The 12309-nt window shown below is 37.8% G+C and overlaps 1 protein-coding gene across 5 annotated transcripts in view; it reads left to right on the top strand.

Annotated features, from left to right (window-relative positions):
- The window catches only part of LOC115455551 (protein Fe65 homolog), an 81140-nt gene extending 68912 nt beyond the window's left edge, over positions 1–12228 (top strand). For 4 of the 5 annotated variants that reach the window (XM_030184175.2, XM_037447701.1, XM_037447702.1 and 1 more), the window contains 10 exons: positions 5302–5519; positions 5787–6030; positions 6337–6532; positions 6824–6951; positions 7054–7059; positions 7578–7771; positions 8022–8224; positions 8479–8655; positions 9004–9202; positions 9512–12228. In XM_030184175.2, coding sequence (XP_030040035.2) covers positions 5302–5519; positions 5787–6030; positions 6337–6532; positions 6824–6951; positions 7054–7059; positions 7578–7771; positions 8022–8224; positions 8479–8655; positions 9004–9174 — 1537 coding nt within the window. In that variant the 3' untranslated portion in view covers positions 9175–9202; positions 9512–12228. The remainder of the gene's footprint in view (positions 1–5301; positions 5520–5786; positions 6031–6336; positions 6533–6823; positions 6952–7053; positions 7060–7577; positions 7772–8021; positions 8225–8478; positions 8656–9003; positions 9203–9511) is intronic. The other variant, XM_037447700.1, reaches the window with a different exon arrangement.
- Positions 12229–12309: the final 81 nt, after the last annotated feature.

The following is a 12309-nucleotide window of genomic DNA, read 5'->3' as shown; positions in this document are numbered from 1 at the left end:
AACGTTATAAATTAAATAGTGTAAATACGAGTTGAATGTGTGGACACGATTTCTGTGTAAAATATTTTATGTAGACACTGCACGAAGAGTTCCGTATAGAGATTATAGATAATTTATACGGGCATATAAATTATAGATAGTCTTAATAAATATAACAAAAAATAATACGTTTTTACTTGTAAGTACCTATAATACATTACAAATTAAAATCCATTCGAATTATAGTGTCAATTTTGAGTGAATTAGTCAAGTCAATAATAAGTACACCTCCTCTAGAAATAAACCATGTTAAGGTTATAGCTTAAGGTCCATTTTCATACATTTTGTTTCACCTTTAATCTGGGTAACTAAACAAGTATTGACAAGTAAAGAATTTAAATTCACGTCTAGTTAGTGATTAGTTCTCGCAGTTGAAAGAAAAAACGTAAAAATAATTAATAATCATGGATATTTCGGCCTTTAAAATTTCGTCGTATTAAATTTTAAAGGCCGAAATATCCATGCATATTAATTTATCCCTTAATTTATTACCAGATTAAAGGTGAAACAAAATGTATGAAAATGGACCTTAAGCTATAACCTTAAAGATTTCCGCGACTAGAGTAATGATTACATTCACTTCACAAAGTTATTTTCTTTTAAGTCCTATCTCAAACTAGACATGTATAGCTAGGATATATTTATATAGAAAAGGTTTCTAATATGACTGTTTCATTACTGGCCCCTAAAAACAGGTGCAATAACACTGCAATTACGTTTAGTTTAGTCAACATTGGCCGTGGAGCCTTGCACAATATCTAACGAGACTATTTCACTCACAAGTCAAAAGATATTGTTTAATTATGCCTTTAGACTTGTTTGTATATTATTGCGCTGATATGTTGAGTTCTAGTAGGGTTAGATGAGATTAGACTTTAGAAAACAGAGAATTAGGTTGAATATTACATATTATAAAGATAGTTAACGAATGACTTCGACATATAAGCTATAACTTCGACAATTATCGGAGAAACTAGGAGTAAGTTGCCGATATTTTACAAGAATTCAGGATTAAAAAGAAGAAATTGTTTGGAGCCAAATTACTGGGAAAAAAATATTTTGCATCTCAAGTTTATTAATTTGCTTGTCTATAGTTCGCACTTGTAATCATTAATTACTAAATAATATAAGTCGAGGAAACGCTGTGAGATGCTCATTTCTATAACTCTAAGAAATAATAATTTGTAATGCGTAAAGTGTAACTGTTTGTTGGTTCTTTAAATAAATAAAGAGCTGAAGACAAAAAACATGTCCACAACTTAACAATGATACTGGATGTTAGAGTATATCTAGTGGAATAATATAGAACATAAATTGTCTGAAGTGATAACAAAATTGCATGTTTTGTTAAAATGCTTTTTAATAGTATTTTCTGTTTACAATAAAAAATGGTAAACAAATAAATCCACCTAGCAAGCATTAGTGTTTGATTCCTCGTCTTAGTAAACATTGGTGGGTACATTGTTTGATGTTACGTCTAGTTATTTGAAACACGTCCGTTCTAACAAAGGTTTGGACTGAATTAGCAAATAATGGCTGGTATTTCGTTTACAGGCGAGGCCAGTGCAATACTGAGCGTTGTGAGACATCTAATGCCTGGACGTGCGCTGTGCATTGCTTTGCAAGTGGCTATGATAGGTTGCAAACGACTTGAGCACACTATTGCGTGTGACAATTTTTTTTTTTATATAGTAAACACGTCCGTACGAAAAGTAACCCACCACGCGACAGTGTGCACAAGTTGTTTGGCGGCTATTAAATTTAATTCATTTTGCTGATGGCAGGATATATTTTATATCCACCCGGATAGCGACCACCGTACACAAGGTGTTAAAACCCGCCATAATGTGTCGCGTTCCGGGATCAGCCTGTGTATATCCGGTGTCAATAAGCATAATTGTGTCGACTGTCGAGAGGTAATCATCTCTCGTCAGTCGACATTCTATTGGTTACCACTCTACTTACCATCAGGTGCAGAGAATCACTTCGCCGCGCTTGTATATAATATATATACATACATACATACATGTTATAAGTTGTTATACGTTAGCACAGTTTTGTGTCGACTAATAGCTGTAGGTAATGCTAGCGCGTCCGTGCGTCGGCCTTGGCGGGGTCAGGTCTTGTTATATAAGAGATAGCGAGAATTATAAATTGTTATGTTATAAATATTGTCTTATATTACAAATAATTCGTTTATATGTTTGGATTTAGAGGGTTCAGAAACTAATGACCCGATTTTGAAATTCCTTTCAATAATATATAGCTATAGCTTCAGTGTCAGATTATTAACCAGAAATGTATTTCTGTATTTCAACACAGGCGAATAGTCAATAGTCATTATAAATACTTGAAGGATAGGGAATTTCATAATATAGAAGGAAGAAACTATAATAGTATCTATAAAAAATTCTTAAAGTCCAGACGAGCCTTTCAAAACATAGACAATTTGAGTCTACCATGAATAATCGACCTACATTAAAAAGTAATAAAACTTTCCATCGACTGTCAATTACTTATATATTCCAGTAGAGTAATTAGAGTTAATTTGAAAAGGCTTTCCAGCTATTTGTCAGCATGAATAACAATAACATCAGCTATGAATGTTTAATGATTTCTACGAACACTCATTTGTTGACATTTCCTGTTATAGGTCAATGCTGACATATCTAGCGCTAGACGAAAAAAATGTGAAGTTATAATTCTAAACCAATATGTCCATTTTTTTCGGCGTCATAAAACTGATATTTTAGGTTTTAGCGGTATTATGCTGCTGCGATTAATTAGATTATGTGAAATAAAATAAAACTTAAATTAGAATGTATTTACTCGTGTCTAAGCAGAAGAACGTTTTAATATTAAAACCAAAGGAGAAAGTAAACTTTATAAAAAATAGATAGTAATACATTATACAAAAGATGTATCACATATAAAAGCGTAAGATTTTCTCTTACTTACGCCGTTAAAGCATAGTAGATATGAAGTCTTCAAGTCGACTTCTGATACAGATTTCAGACGTTCCTTCTTCACACTTCGATGACATTTTAATTGTATTGCTCAAAACTCAATTAACGAACACGTTCTGGGAAAAGTTTGCGCCACTCGTAAGGTTAATATTTCTCCATAACCCACCCTTAAATGCAGGCAGGATGCTGGCTGGCATCCAAACAAGCTGGAGAGCAATTAATTACAGCGCACTTATTACGTACGAATGCACTTTTCTGATAATTAACGTGGACTTGGTTGACTTAATTATTTTGGAAGTTGGATTTAATAAATTGATTATCGCGAAGTTTATGAAAAGAGCTTTTATGAAATGGTTTATCCCTTATTAGTGAGGATTAGGTTATTGGAAGGAACGGGTTATTAAAAGGATCTGTATGGAAGGTTTTTGTTGGTTATCGCTGATGGTAATGAAAAGCAAAAAATACAGGATTATTACTCCAGGGTTTTGATAATTCGTATAAGTTAAATTGTAAATTGAAATAAATTTCAAGCTAAGTTTTTATCTGTTCTTGTGTCGATATGTTTATGTGACAGAGGCCCATCGAATATTAATTCACACTTTGGAAAAGTCAGATGTGTTTTTTTATCGGGAAATATACATAATTTACCCGACCTGAAAATCAAACAATTCACAACCTTAGTTCGATGCCGCTGGATTAATGCGAGACTATTGGATGAATCATTAATTTCGCACGCCAAAAACGTTTTAGTAAGTGGTTTAAAAAAATCAGAAATTAATAAATTAAGTAATGTGGCGACCTGACATGATTGTGAGTCATTGTATTCCCCGAAGACGGCGCCCGCGTACCGCTCCCGGCGACACAATGTCCCCAGCCTTAGCGTGATTCACGGATTCCGTGACGCATAGCGAGGCTTTGTTTAGTTTTTGTTTCAATGCACTTTTTATGAACTAAAATTAAAATGGTAGAGCCGATGTTTATCTACATATGAATTGGTTTAACTGGGTAATGCCAATTGGACATAAAAGGGATTTGAAGTAACAGTTTCTAGTATTATTATAGAGATTTTTGGAAGCCAAAACTGTGTCCCACCTTTCTTATCTCTCTTTCATGTAGGGCTAAGTTTACAGTTGCATATTCTTGCAGTATATTGGACAAAAACGTCCAATTGCGTTTACTAGCAGCAATATTTCAACAACTCTATACACAAGCGACTTACTCCGAGTTCTGCAAGTTCCAAAAGCAGAAGTCAGTTTGTGTTGTTTGTGTCAACACGATAAAATCTTCTTCTGTAAGTTTACTTGCTAGTCTAAATACTAGGAACAACGCTTAGGTCTGCCAGTGCATTGATCTTTGGGTGCTGTTGGTGTATACGGAACACATGTAAAGAGTAACACGTGACCTGCCTACTCATTTATGTGCAATAAAAACATCAATTGACTTAAAATAAATATCGACAAGGGTACCCGGATCTCAATTTAAAATATCCTTCCTTGAATGTGAATACTCGTGTAATTCGTTTGGAATTCGTTCTGTATCAAGGTCCCATGAGTGCAAGTGATTTCCCTATCGCGATGCAGGATGTGACGTCATGTGACATTTGCGCCCATTCTTTTATGGTGTTGACATAGGGCACTTTGTATCCATGTTTAATTTATTTAGAGTCAAACAAATAGATCTACTTTATACAGCTTTTTGTTAGATAATTTTTGTCCTTTATGTTTCTTTTGGTATTATACACGGGTGACCGTAGAGGTCAGAGGTGAACCACTAGAAATTAAAATCAAACCTTTTCTCAAAAGTCCGTTTCACTCTCCATGGAACTTCTAATATTAACTATAAATATAATTATACTTTTAAAAGTGTATTTGGATTAAGATTTTGGGAACTTTTTCGTATAATACTTAAGTACGTGACTTGGTGCATTCAATGTTGTCGATAATACTGTTTAGAATGCATGTAGAAATCTGTAATCTTTTCGGTTAGTCCAACTTTATACTTTTAGTTATATTGAAGAACGTTTAGTGATGTTATCGTATTATGACCTTCTCTATTTACAGTAATTTTGCTGCGTAAGAAATATGAATTTGCTATTGGACATTATGATAGAAATAAAGTGCCAATAATTCTCATTTGTTTTACGATTATAATGTAACTTATCTGTAAAAAAATATCGACAAACTCAATAGATAAAATAACAAAAAGTCAAACTTTTATAACTCTGTATCATGTCCTTTCCTTTTATCATTATATTTATTATTTAGATTATTTAATTTAATATTAAATCATATTACAGTGAAAAAAGCGGCTTCATCACGCCGTCCCAACAGAATGGTGGAGAAGAATCGCCCCCACCAGAGAAGGAGAGGGCGGATCAAGAAGACACAGAGAAGAGCCACGCGGGGCCCGTGCCGCACTCCGCCGAGGGGCCCAACGATGACCTCTACGCGATACCAGTTAAATTGAGGCCGAAGAAGGAACCGCAGCTGCCTCCTGGATGGGAGAAGCATGAAGGTGAGAATTATAATCGTAAGGTTATTAAAATAGTCCTTTAGAATGATACTGTTAGTAAAGTATAACTTAAAATTCTAGAAATTAATTTAATAAGACTGTTCCCGAGCATTATTATGTTATTGTAATTATGAAAAATAAATCTGAATGTGCTCTCTGATGGCATCTAACCCAGAGTACAATAAGGCCATAGCGAACTACGAAATAATTACAAAAGTACTGGCAAATTTCCAGTAAAAAATTAAATCATAACTAAAACCATTCTTTCAGATTCCGACGGACCCTACTACTGGCATATAAAGAGCGGCACAATCCAAAGGGAGATTCCCAAAATGCCACCAGTCGAAGCCAAGGAGTCTCGTATCTCCATGGTGCGTGACTGCTCTAACCTTTCTGAGGTGGGCAAATACGAGGGTGTGATGACTGGATCTGTCACTAGGAGTACCACGAGCGGAGCTCTGGACCACGTGGACCATGAAGCAGAGAGGAAACGGAAAGAGGAGATGTCGTACAAGTGAGTAATAGACTTTTTTTTTAGATAATTTGTGTTACGGTGGTGTCATGTTTTGGATGATACACAGACGAAATACTTCAATTGAGATCCAAAAGAAAACGTTTTGAATTCATATTACGTAAATAAAGAAAATAACCATTTTATATTGATCATAATGCTTATACCAGTCCAAGCAGGAGCTTTTCGTTATATTTCAATCCTGGCTTTCCCATTCTGTCTCTTATTCTTTTGATTATAAATCGTACAATGGCTTTAAATACAAAAATATCTGCACCAAAGAAACCTTATCAAACCTATATCCCACAGACGCCGCAGCTTCCCAGCCCGTCCGGAGCCCGACAATGGTCGCGCCGTGCGGTTCTTCGTACGCTCGCTCGGGTGGGTGGAAATCTCCGAGTCAGACCTCACGCCCGAGCGCTCCAGCAGGGCTGTTAACAAGTGCATCGTGGACCTCAGCCTGGGCCGCAACGACCTGCTCGATCAGGTCGGACGCTGGGGTGATGTGAGTAACTGGATTATACTTATGGCTACTATAGTTTATGGCTTAGGGAGAAAAAAAATCGAAAGTTGTATCTATTAATTGCCATAATATTCTAGTAAATAATGTTAACTTTGGAAACAATAAAGTACTATGTGATGTCAAATGTATAATATTTATCGAGATTCCTGAAGCAGACATTAGGAATAGAAGTGTTGCGATCTTAGTAGTGATTAAATCACCAGTTATGTTCTTTCGTGTGATAATTGAATTAAAACATCATAATGGTTTCATACCAAACTACTTAATTTCTAGGGCAAGGATCTGTTCATGGACCTCGACGACGGCGCCCTCAAGCTGATAGACCCTGAGAGCCTGAACACCTTACACACGCAGCCGATCCACACCATTCGCGTCTGGGGCGTCGGCAGAGACAACGGACGGTAAATGAACAACCATACTCCTGAGTGTTGTCATTTAGCAATTACTTAACGGTATTCATAAATGTCTATTTTTCTTTCTTCTTTCTTGCATTCATGGACCAGTGAAAGGTACAGATGTAGTTTAGGTTTATCATCATCGTTTCCATTAATTACGATTCCATTTTCGTCTTTATCATTGACGACTTTATCCCTTGCTTTAATTTTAGTACATCCAGTATTTTTTGGAATATAGCCTTTATTGGAGACCGTTTCTCCATTCTTCCATTTGATTGGTGCTTTGTCATTTGGTCGTATGATTTGACTGATATGAACTATTTTGTAGATGTGTTATTTTTAATTAACCTATCACAATAATCGCACTTGATGAAATGTACTTTTGAATTTTTTGTACTTTCGAATTTAGATTTCATTCAGGTCTTACCTATATTTAGATTATAAAAGTCTACACGAAACAGTGATAGCTATAAAAATATTCGTGGATTCGATACTAGCGTTGAACATATTTAGGTCTAATTAGTGAGCATTCAAAGACTGCTTTCTTATTACGATAATCACAAGCCATGATTTATATAGAGACAGGATTGTGTTATGATGCATATATTTATTAAACTGTATTGATATACCAGGGACTTCGCGTACGTGGCCCGCGACCGCGCCACCCGCAAGCACATGTGCCACGTGTTCCGCTGCGAGGCGCCGGCGCGTACCATCGCCAACGCGTTGCGCGACATCTGCAAGCGCATCATGATCGAGCGCTCGCTGCAGCCGCCGCCGCGCCCCACCGACCTGCCCGCAGCACGCCGCCCGAGACCTTTGTCTGGTGGGTATTCTTAGTAACAGTCACTCTTACTAAGTCACGCTCACTTACTCTCAGAAGATCCGTCAGTTGTTATATAAATAAGTAACTTCAAAAATTATGCTCTCCATAACGTTTGAAGTTACTTTACTTATACTCTTCATAACATATAGTAGGTTTCAGTAAAGTTTCAGATCTTAGTCACTCTCAGTAACTCTTAGTCAGTTTCAGTACCACCTCTTATTAATTTCAAACGCAACTTGTATTCATGCAGGGTGCGCGTTCCCCACTCCGATGGAGGAGCCGCGTAAGACGGTGCGCGCCCTGTACCTGGGCAGCGCGGAGGTGCCGCGCGCCACCGGCATGCGCGTGCTCAACGACGCGCTGGAGCGGCTCGCGGCCGCGCGCCCGCCCTCCGCCTGGCGCGCCGTCAACGTCGCCGTCGCGCCCTCCATGATCACCGTCACCGAGGAGGGGGTGAGTGTACACTGTCCACTAGGAACAGGTTGACTTTGCTAAATAATTTTTATTTCTTTCCAAATTTTCTAATTCTTAAACTGAATCCTTAATTAATCCTTAATCTAATTCTTAAACGCCGTACCTAATTGTTGGAACTAGGCGTTGAAAAATCATTTTCATCTCAACTACTCGTATAAGTATATCCCTCCTCGAAATAAATCAACTTAATATAATTTGCATGTCTAAGGAATATGTGCTGTGACATTGCGCAGGAGTCGAGCCCGGTGGTGGAGTGCCGCGTGCGGTACCTGTCGTTCCTGGGCATCGGTCGCGACGTGCGGCGCTGCGCGTTCATCGTGCACACCGCGCAGGAGCTGTTCGTGGCGCACGCGTTCCACGCCGAGCCCTCCGCCGGCGCGCTCTGCAAGACTATCGAGGCCGCTTGCAAGGTATACTAACAGTAATATGTTGAGATGTACTTATGCTTTTAGTATGTTAGAAAGAAAACCATAGATTTTTGGAAGCAACATTCTTGATTTTTTAAAACTCCGAAAAAATAGAGATTAAAATATGTATATTGTAATTATATGGTTGATGAGTTTGAAGGTAACTTAACAGCAACTGAGTGTCGTTGCTCAACAAACTTGAGGTTCTTCTTGGAGGATTATAAGTAAAAATTTTCGTTTCGCGCCAATATTGTGAGTGTTTTTAAGCCCTTAGTAATCTAACAGTACGAAGCATACTATACTACGCGATACGAGGTGGAAATGAGCAACCTTACTAAATACAATGTGCAGCTGCGCTACCAGAAGTGTCTGGACGCGCACGGCGGCGCGGCGGCGCTGTGCGCGGGCGGCGCGGGGGGCGCGGGCGGCGCGGGGGGCGCGGGGGGCGAGGCGGCGCGCGCGTCGCTCGGGCAGGCGCTCAAGTCGCTCGTGGGCTCGCTCACCGGCCGCCGCTCCTCCTGAACCATGGATCAGTCGCCGCTGAATACTGGTGAGGATTGTGTTCTTCTCACGTAGCAAAAAGGGCTATTGAAATTTAATTAAAAATAACTGCAATGTCGCAGAATTACGTATGCCTTATATAAGTATTTCACCACTTTTTTTTAAGCGTCTTACAGTCCTTCAAATTATTTATTTTCCGAGTCTTATGTTGTTGTTGTCCTATACATTTCATGACTCGAGTGCCTTACATGTTTTGTGTGCATTGTGTACTTATCCTTATATACGTCCCTTGCCTTATATCAACGCAAACAAAATCACAGGCACAACTAATAGAATTACATATATTCGTCAATTTCAGACAACCCTCCACCGGCGCTACCCGACGGCGATGATTCTGAGCGCCCGAGCGCCGCGCCCGCTGGCCAGCCGTGACGTGCGCCGCCCAGCTTCTCATTCGGACCCGACGCGGCTTACGGCTCTCTTGTCTGTCTAGGAAAATTCTTTTAGGTCACTAAACCTAAGCGTAAATGACATTTTGCTTCGAGTTACAATTATTTCATCATTTTTGTGCTGGTATCATTGAGTCAATCGGATTTTTTGATGGTTTTCACTGGTTTTACGAAGCATTGACTGCATCTACATACATATCTGTTAGTTGTGCTCACGTTAGAAGTTCATAGCAAATGTAACCGTTTTCGATGTCTGACACAAGGGGTTGTCATGTTTCTGATTGTTTTTGTACTCTGATATAGATGGCGCTTTTGACAAAATAGAAATGTACCAAAAATGGTTTATAAAAATATAGATTTTGAAGGTGTTTCCCCTGTGTCAGATGTTCTCAACCACTTAGGACGGAATGCTAGTCACACAATAATGCTAGACTGCTTTGAGCTTACCGTGGAAAATATATACAAACCTAAAATATAAGTCATATACGAACTGAAATGTCATTAAGAAATATAACATAGCTATTTTTTTCTATGTAGGTATTTTGTTGATCTCTTTGTGTCCATTTTAAGGACCAGTTTTAATATCTTGCCCGGTAACTGGATTGCGAAATATAACAATCTGATTTGCGTCTAATGTCTGTCGTAGATACCTTAGATATGGGCAATGGGTCCTAGTCCTTTTATCCAATATTTACATAAAATTTTATTTTCGACTGATTTCAATTCCGCTTGTAAAAAGCTTTCGACAGTAGTAACTCATAGTTACCAGAATAAATGTTAAATCGTGCGTTTTCCGTCTATTTGTGCTTCAAACAGACAGAAAATGGCGGATGATTAGTGAAAATTAGTATTTAACGTCCTCTAGATTAACGCGTTTCATTTAACACGTAGGATAATCTTGTTTGACGCAGTAACTGGCCGTCACCTGGTCTCTTGATGGTTACCATTTAAATTACTAGTCCATAGTCTTAGGTATGTTAAGCTTGTGTAAATGTTCGCGTAACGTGGCGTGTGACGTCACACGGCACGTTATTGGTGTTAGTCGTAAGTTTCTTTTGTGTAAAATTTGTTATGTAACTTAGTACTTATGGTATCTTGTAAATAATTGTATAACAGTAATATAATATGCGATTGAATAGGACCATTCCAGTAGTGGGAAAGATGTGGCGGCGTGGAGTGGAGCACGGTATGATTCTAGGTAAGATATCGGTACTCGAACATCGCGTTCTTCGTGTAGAAAATAGGACCCTATGTATAGAAGAGTTTATTTTTGCTTAAGCTTTAAGATAGAGTTTCAATTGCAAAAGATGAATATTTTTTGTATGTCACCGCATTGAGTATTATGATGTGTATTTATAGCTTTTTAAGCGGAGATCTTTATAAAATTATATGCATGTGTGCGTTGGTGTGGATATGATTTATGAAATCACATTTTTGGAATTTTTCGTATTGTTTGTCAAAATGTAATCATAAGACACGCCTCCAGCAAACTTCATAACTGTAATGTAAGGAACACGTTGAGCTTTCACTAATTATATATTTTAATACATAAAATATATTAAATACAAATTCCTTTTTGTGTATAGATATATGTCCGTAAAGTCGCTATTAAGGGCTAGCGCGCACTGTCAGTCCGGAATTACCGCGCAATTCTGCGTTTAATTCGCAGTACTGCGGTTAAAAAAACGCGACTTTTCTGGAAGGGCGTGCTGGCTCTAAAATGGCCCATTGCTTTCAAGAGCTCTTGGCAGCGTCATCTGTCATCTAAAAGCTTATTTTCCTCGAAAACAAATGATATAGTTATAATATAGAATTAGGGACCTTTATAAGATTCGGAAATAATCCTGGTTATAAACAAGGTTTAGTTACCAGTCGCAAGTTTTATGCTTGGTCGACTGAGAAGACATCGCGCTTGCATCTAGGTAAAGTTCAAAGGAATAATCGATATAATATTGTACTGTTAATGTGTTTTTGTGTCTGTAACACTCGAAAAATATAAGTAAAATAATATTAACTGGGAGAGGCCTTTTGGTGGTTCATGTAAGTCAATATCTGATTTGACATCTGTCAATATCAAATTGACAGTTTACAATAACGTTGTTCGACACCTCAACTCTTGAAGGTCACTCCCATCTCCCTCTAGGTAAGGCTATCAAGTTAGAACTCACAAAAATAGCTTTGAAATATATTTTAAGTGTTAGAATCAGTGTCGCTTCACACTTATAAAACGAATACACTGAGCTGTTCTGTAATACGTAATCATAGTGTCACTTTAATGCTAAGTAAAAGTCATTATTTATACAAATTGATATTGGGGCGGGCGCGAGCGTGCCGCGGCGTTCGGAACGCGGCGGTCGAGACGCTCGTGCGCGCGACCTCGTTAGACGCGACATGTGAAGCTTCGACTGCCTGCGAGTGAAGTAATGTCAATATTTTCTATAAAATATAAACGTTTACTATGTAGTTTAGATAGCTTGAGAATTCCTGTTTTCTAGCTCACTGTTGAAATAAATACAATGGGATAAATAATGTTATATGAAGTCATCGCTTTAACAGCTTAAAAGCCTTCAAACTGTGGCTTTTAATGAATATACTTTTGTGAAATTAATAAAAAAATATTCATAAATTTGGCGTTTTTATTTACGAACCTTTTTAGTTTTGTTGTTTAATTAGTTGGATGATAATGGACATTTTTTTTGTATTTAAA

Source organism: Manduca sexta, chromosome 7 (assembly GCF_014839805.1).
Source record: "Manduca sexta isolate Smith_Timp_Sample1 chromosome 7, JHU_Msex_v1.0, whole genome shotgun sequence".
NCBI classification, from domain to species: domain Eukaryota; kingdom Metazoa; phylum Arthropoda; class Insecta; order Lepidoptera; family Sphingidae; genus Manduca; species Manduca sexta.
This window is presented reverse-complemented; position numbering and strand designations above follow the sequence as displayed.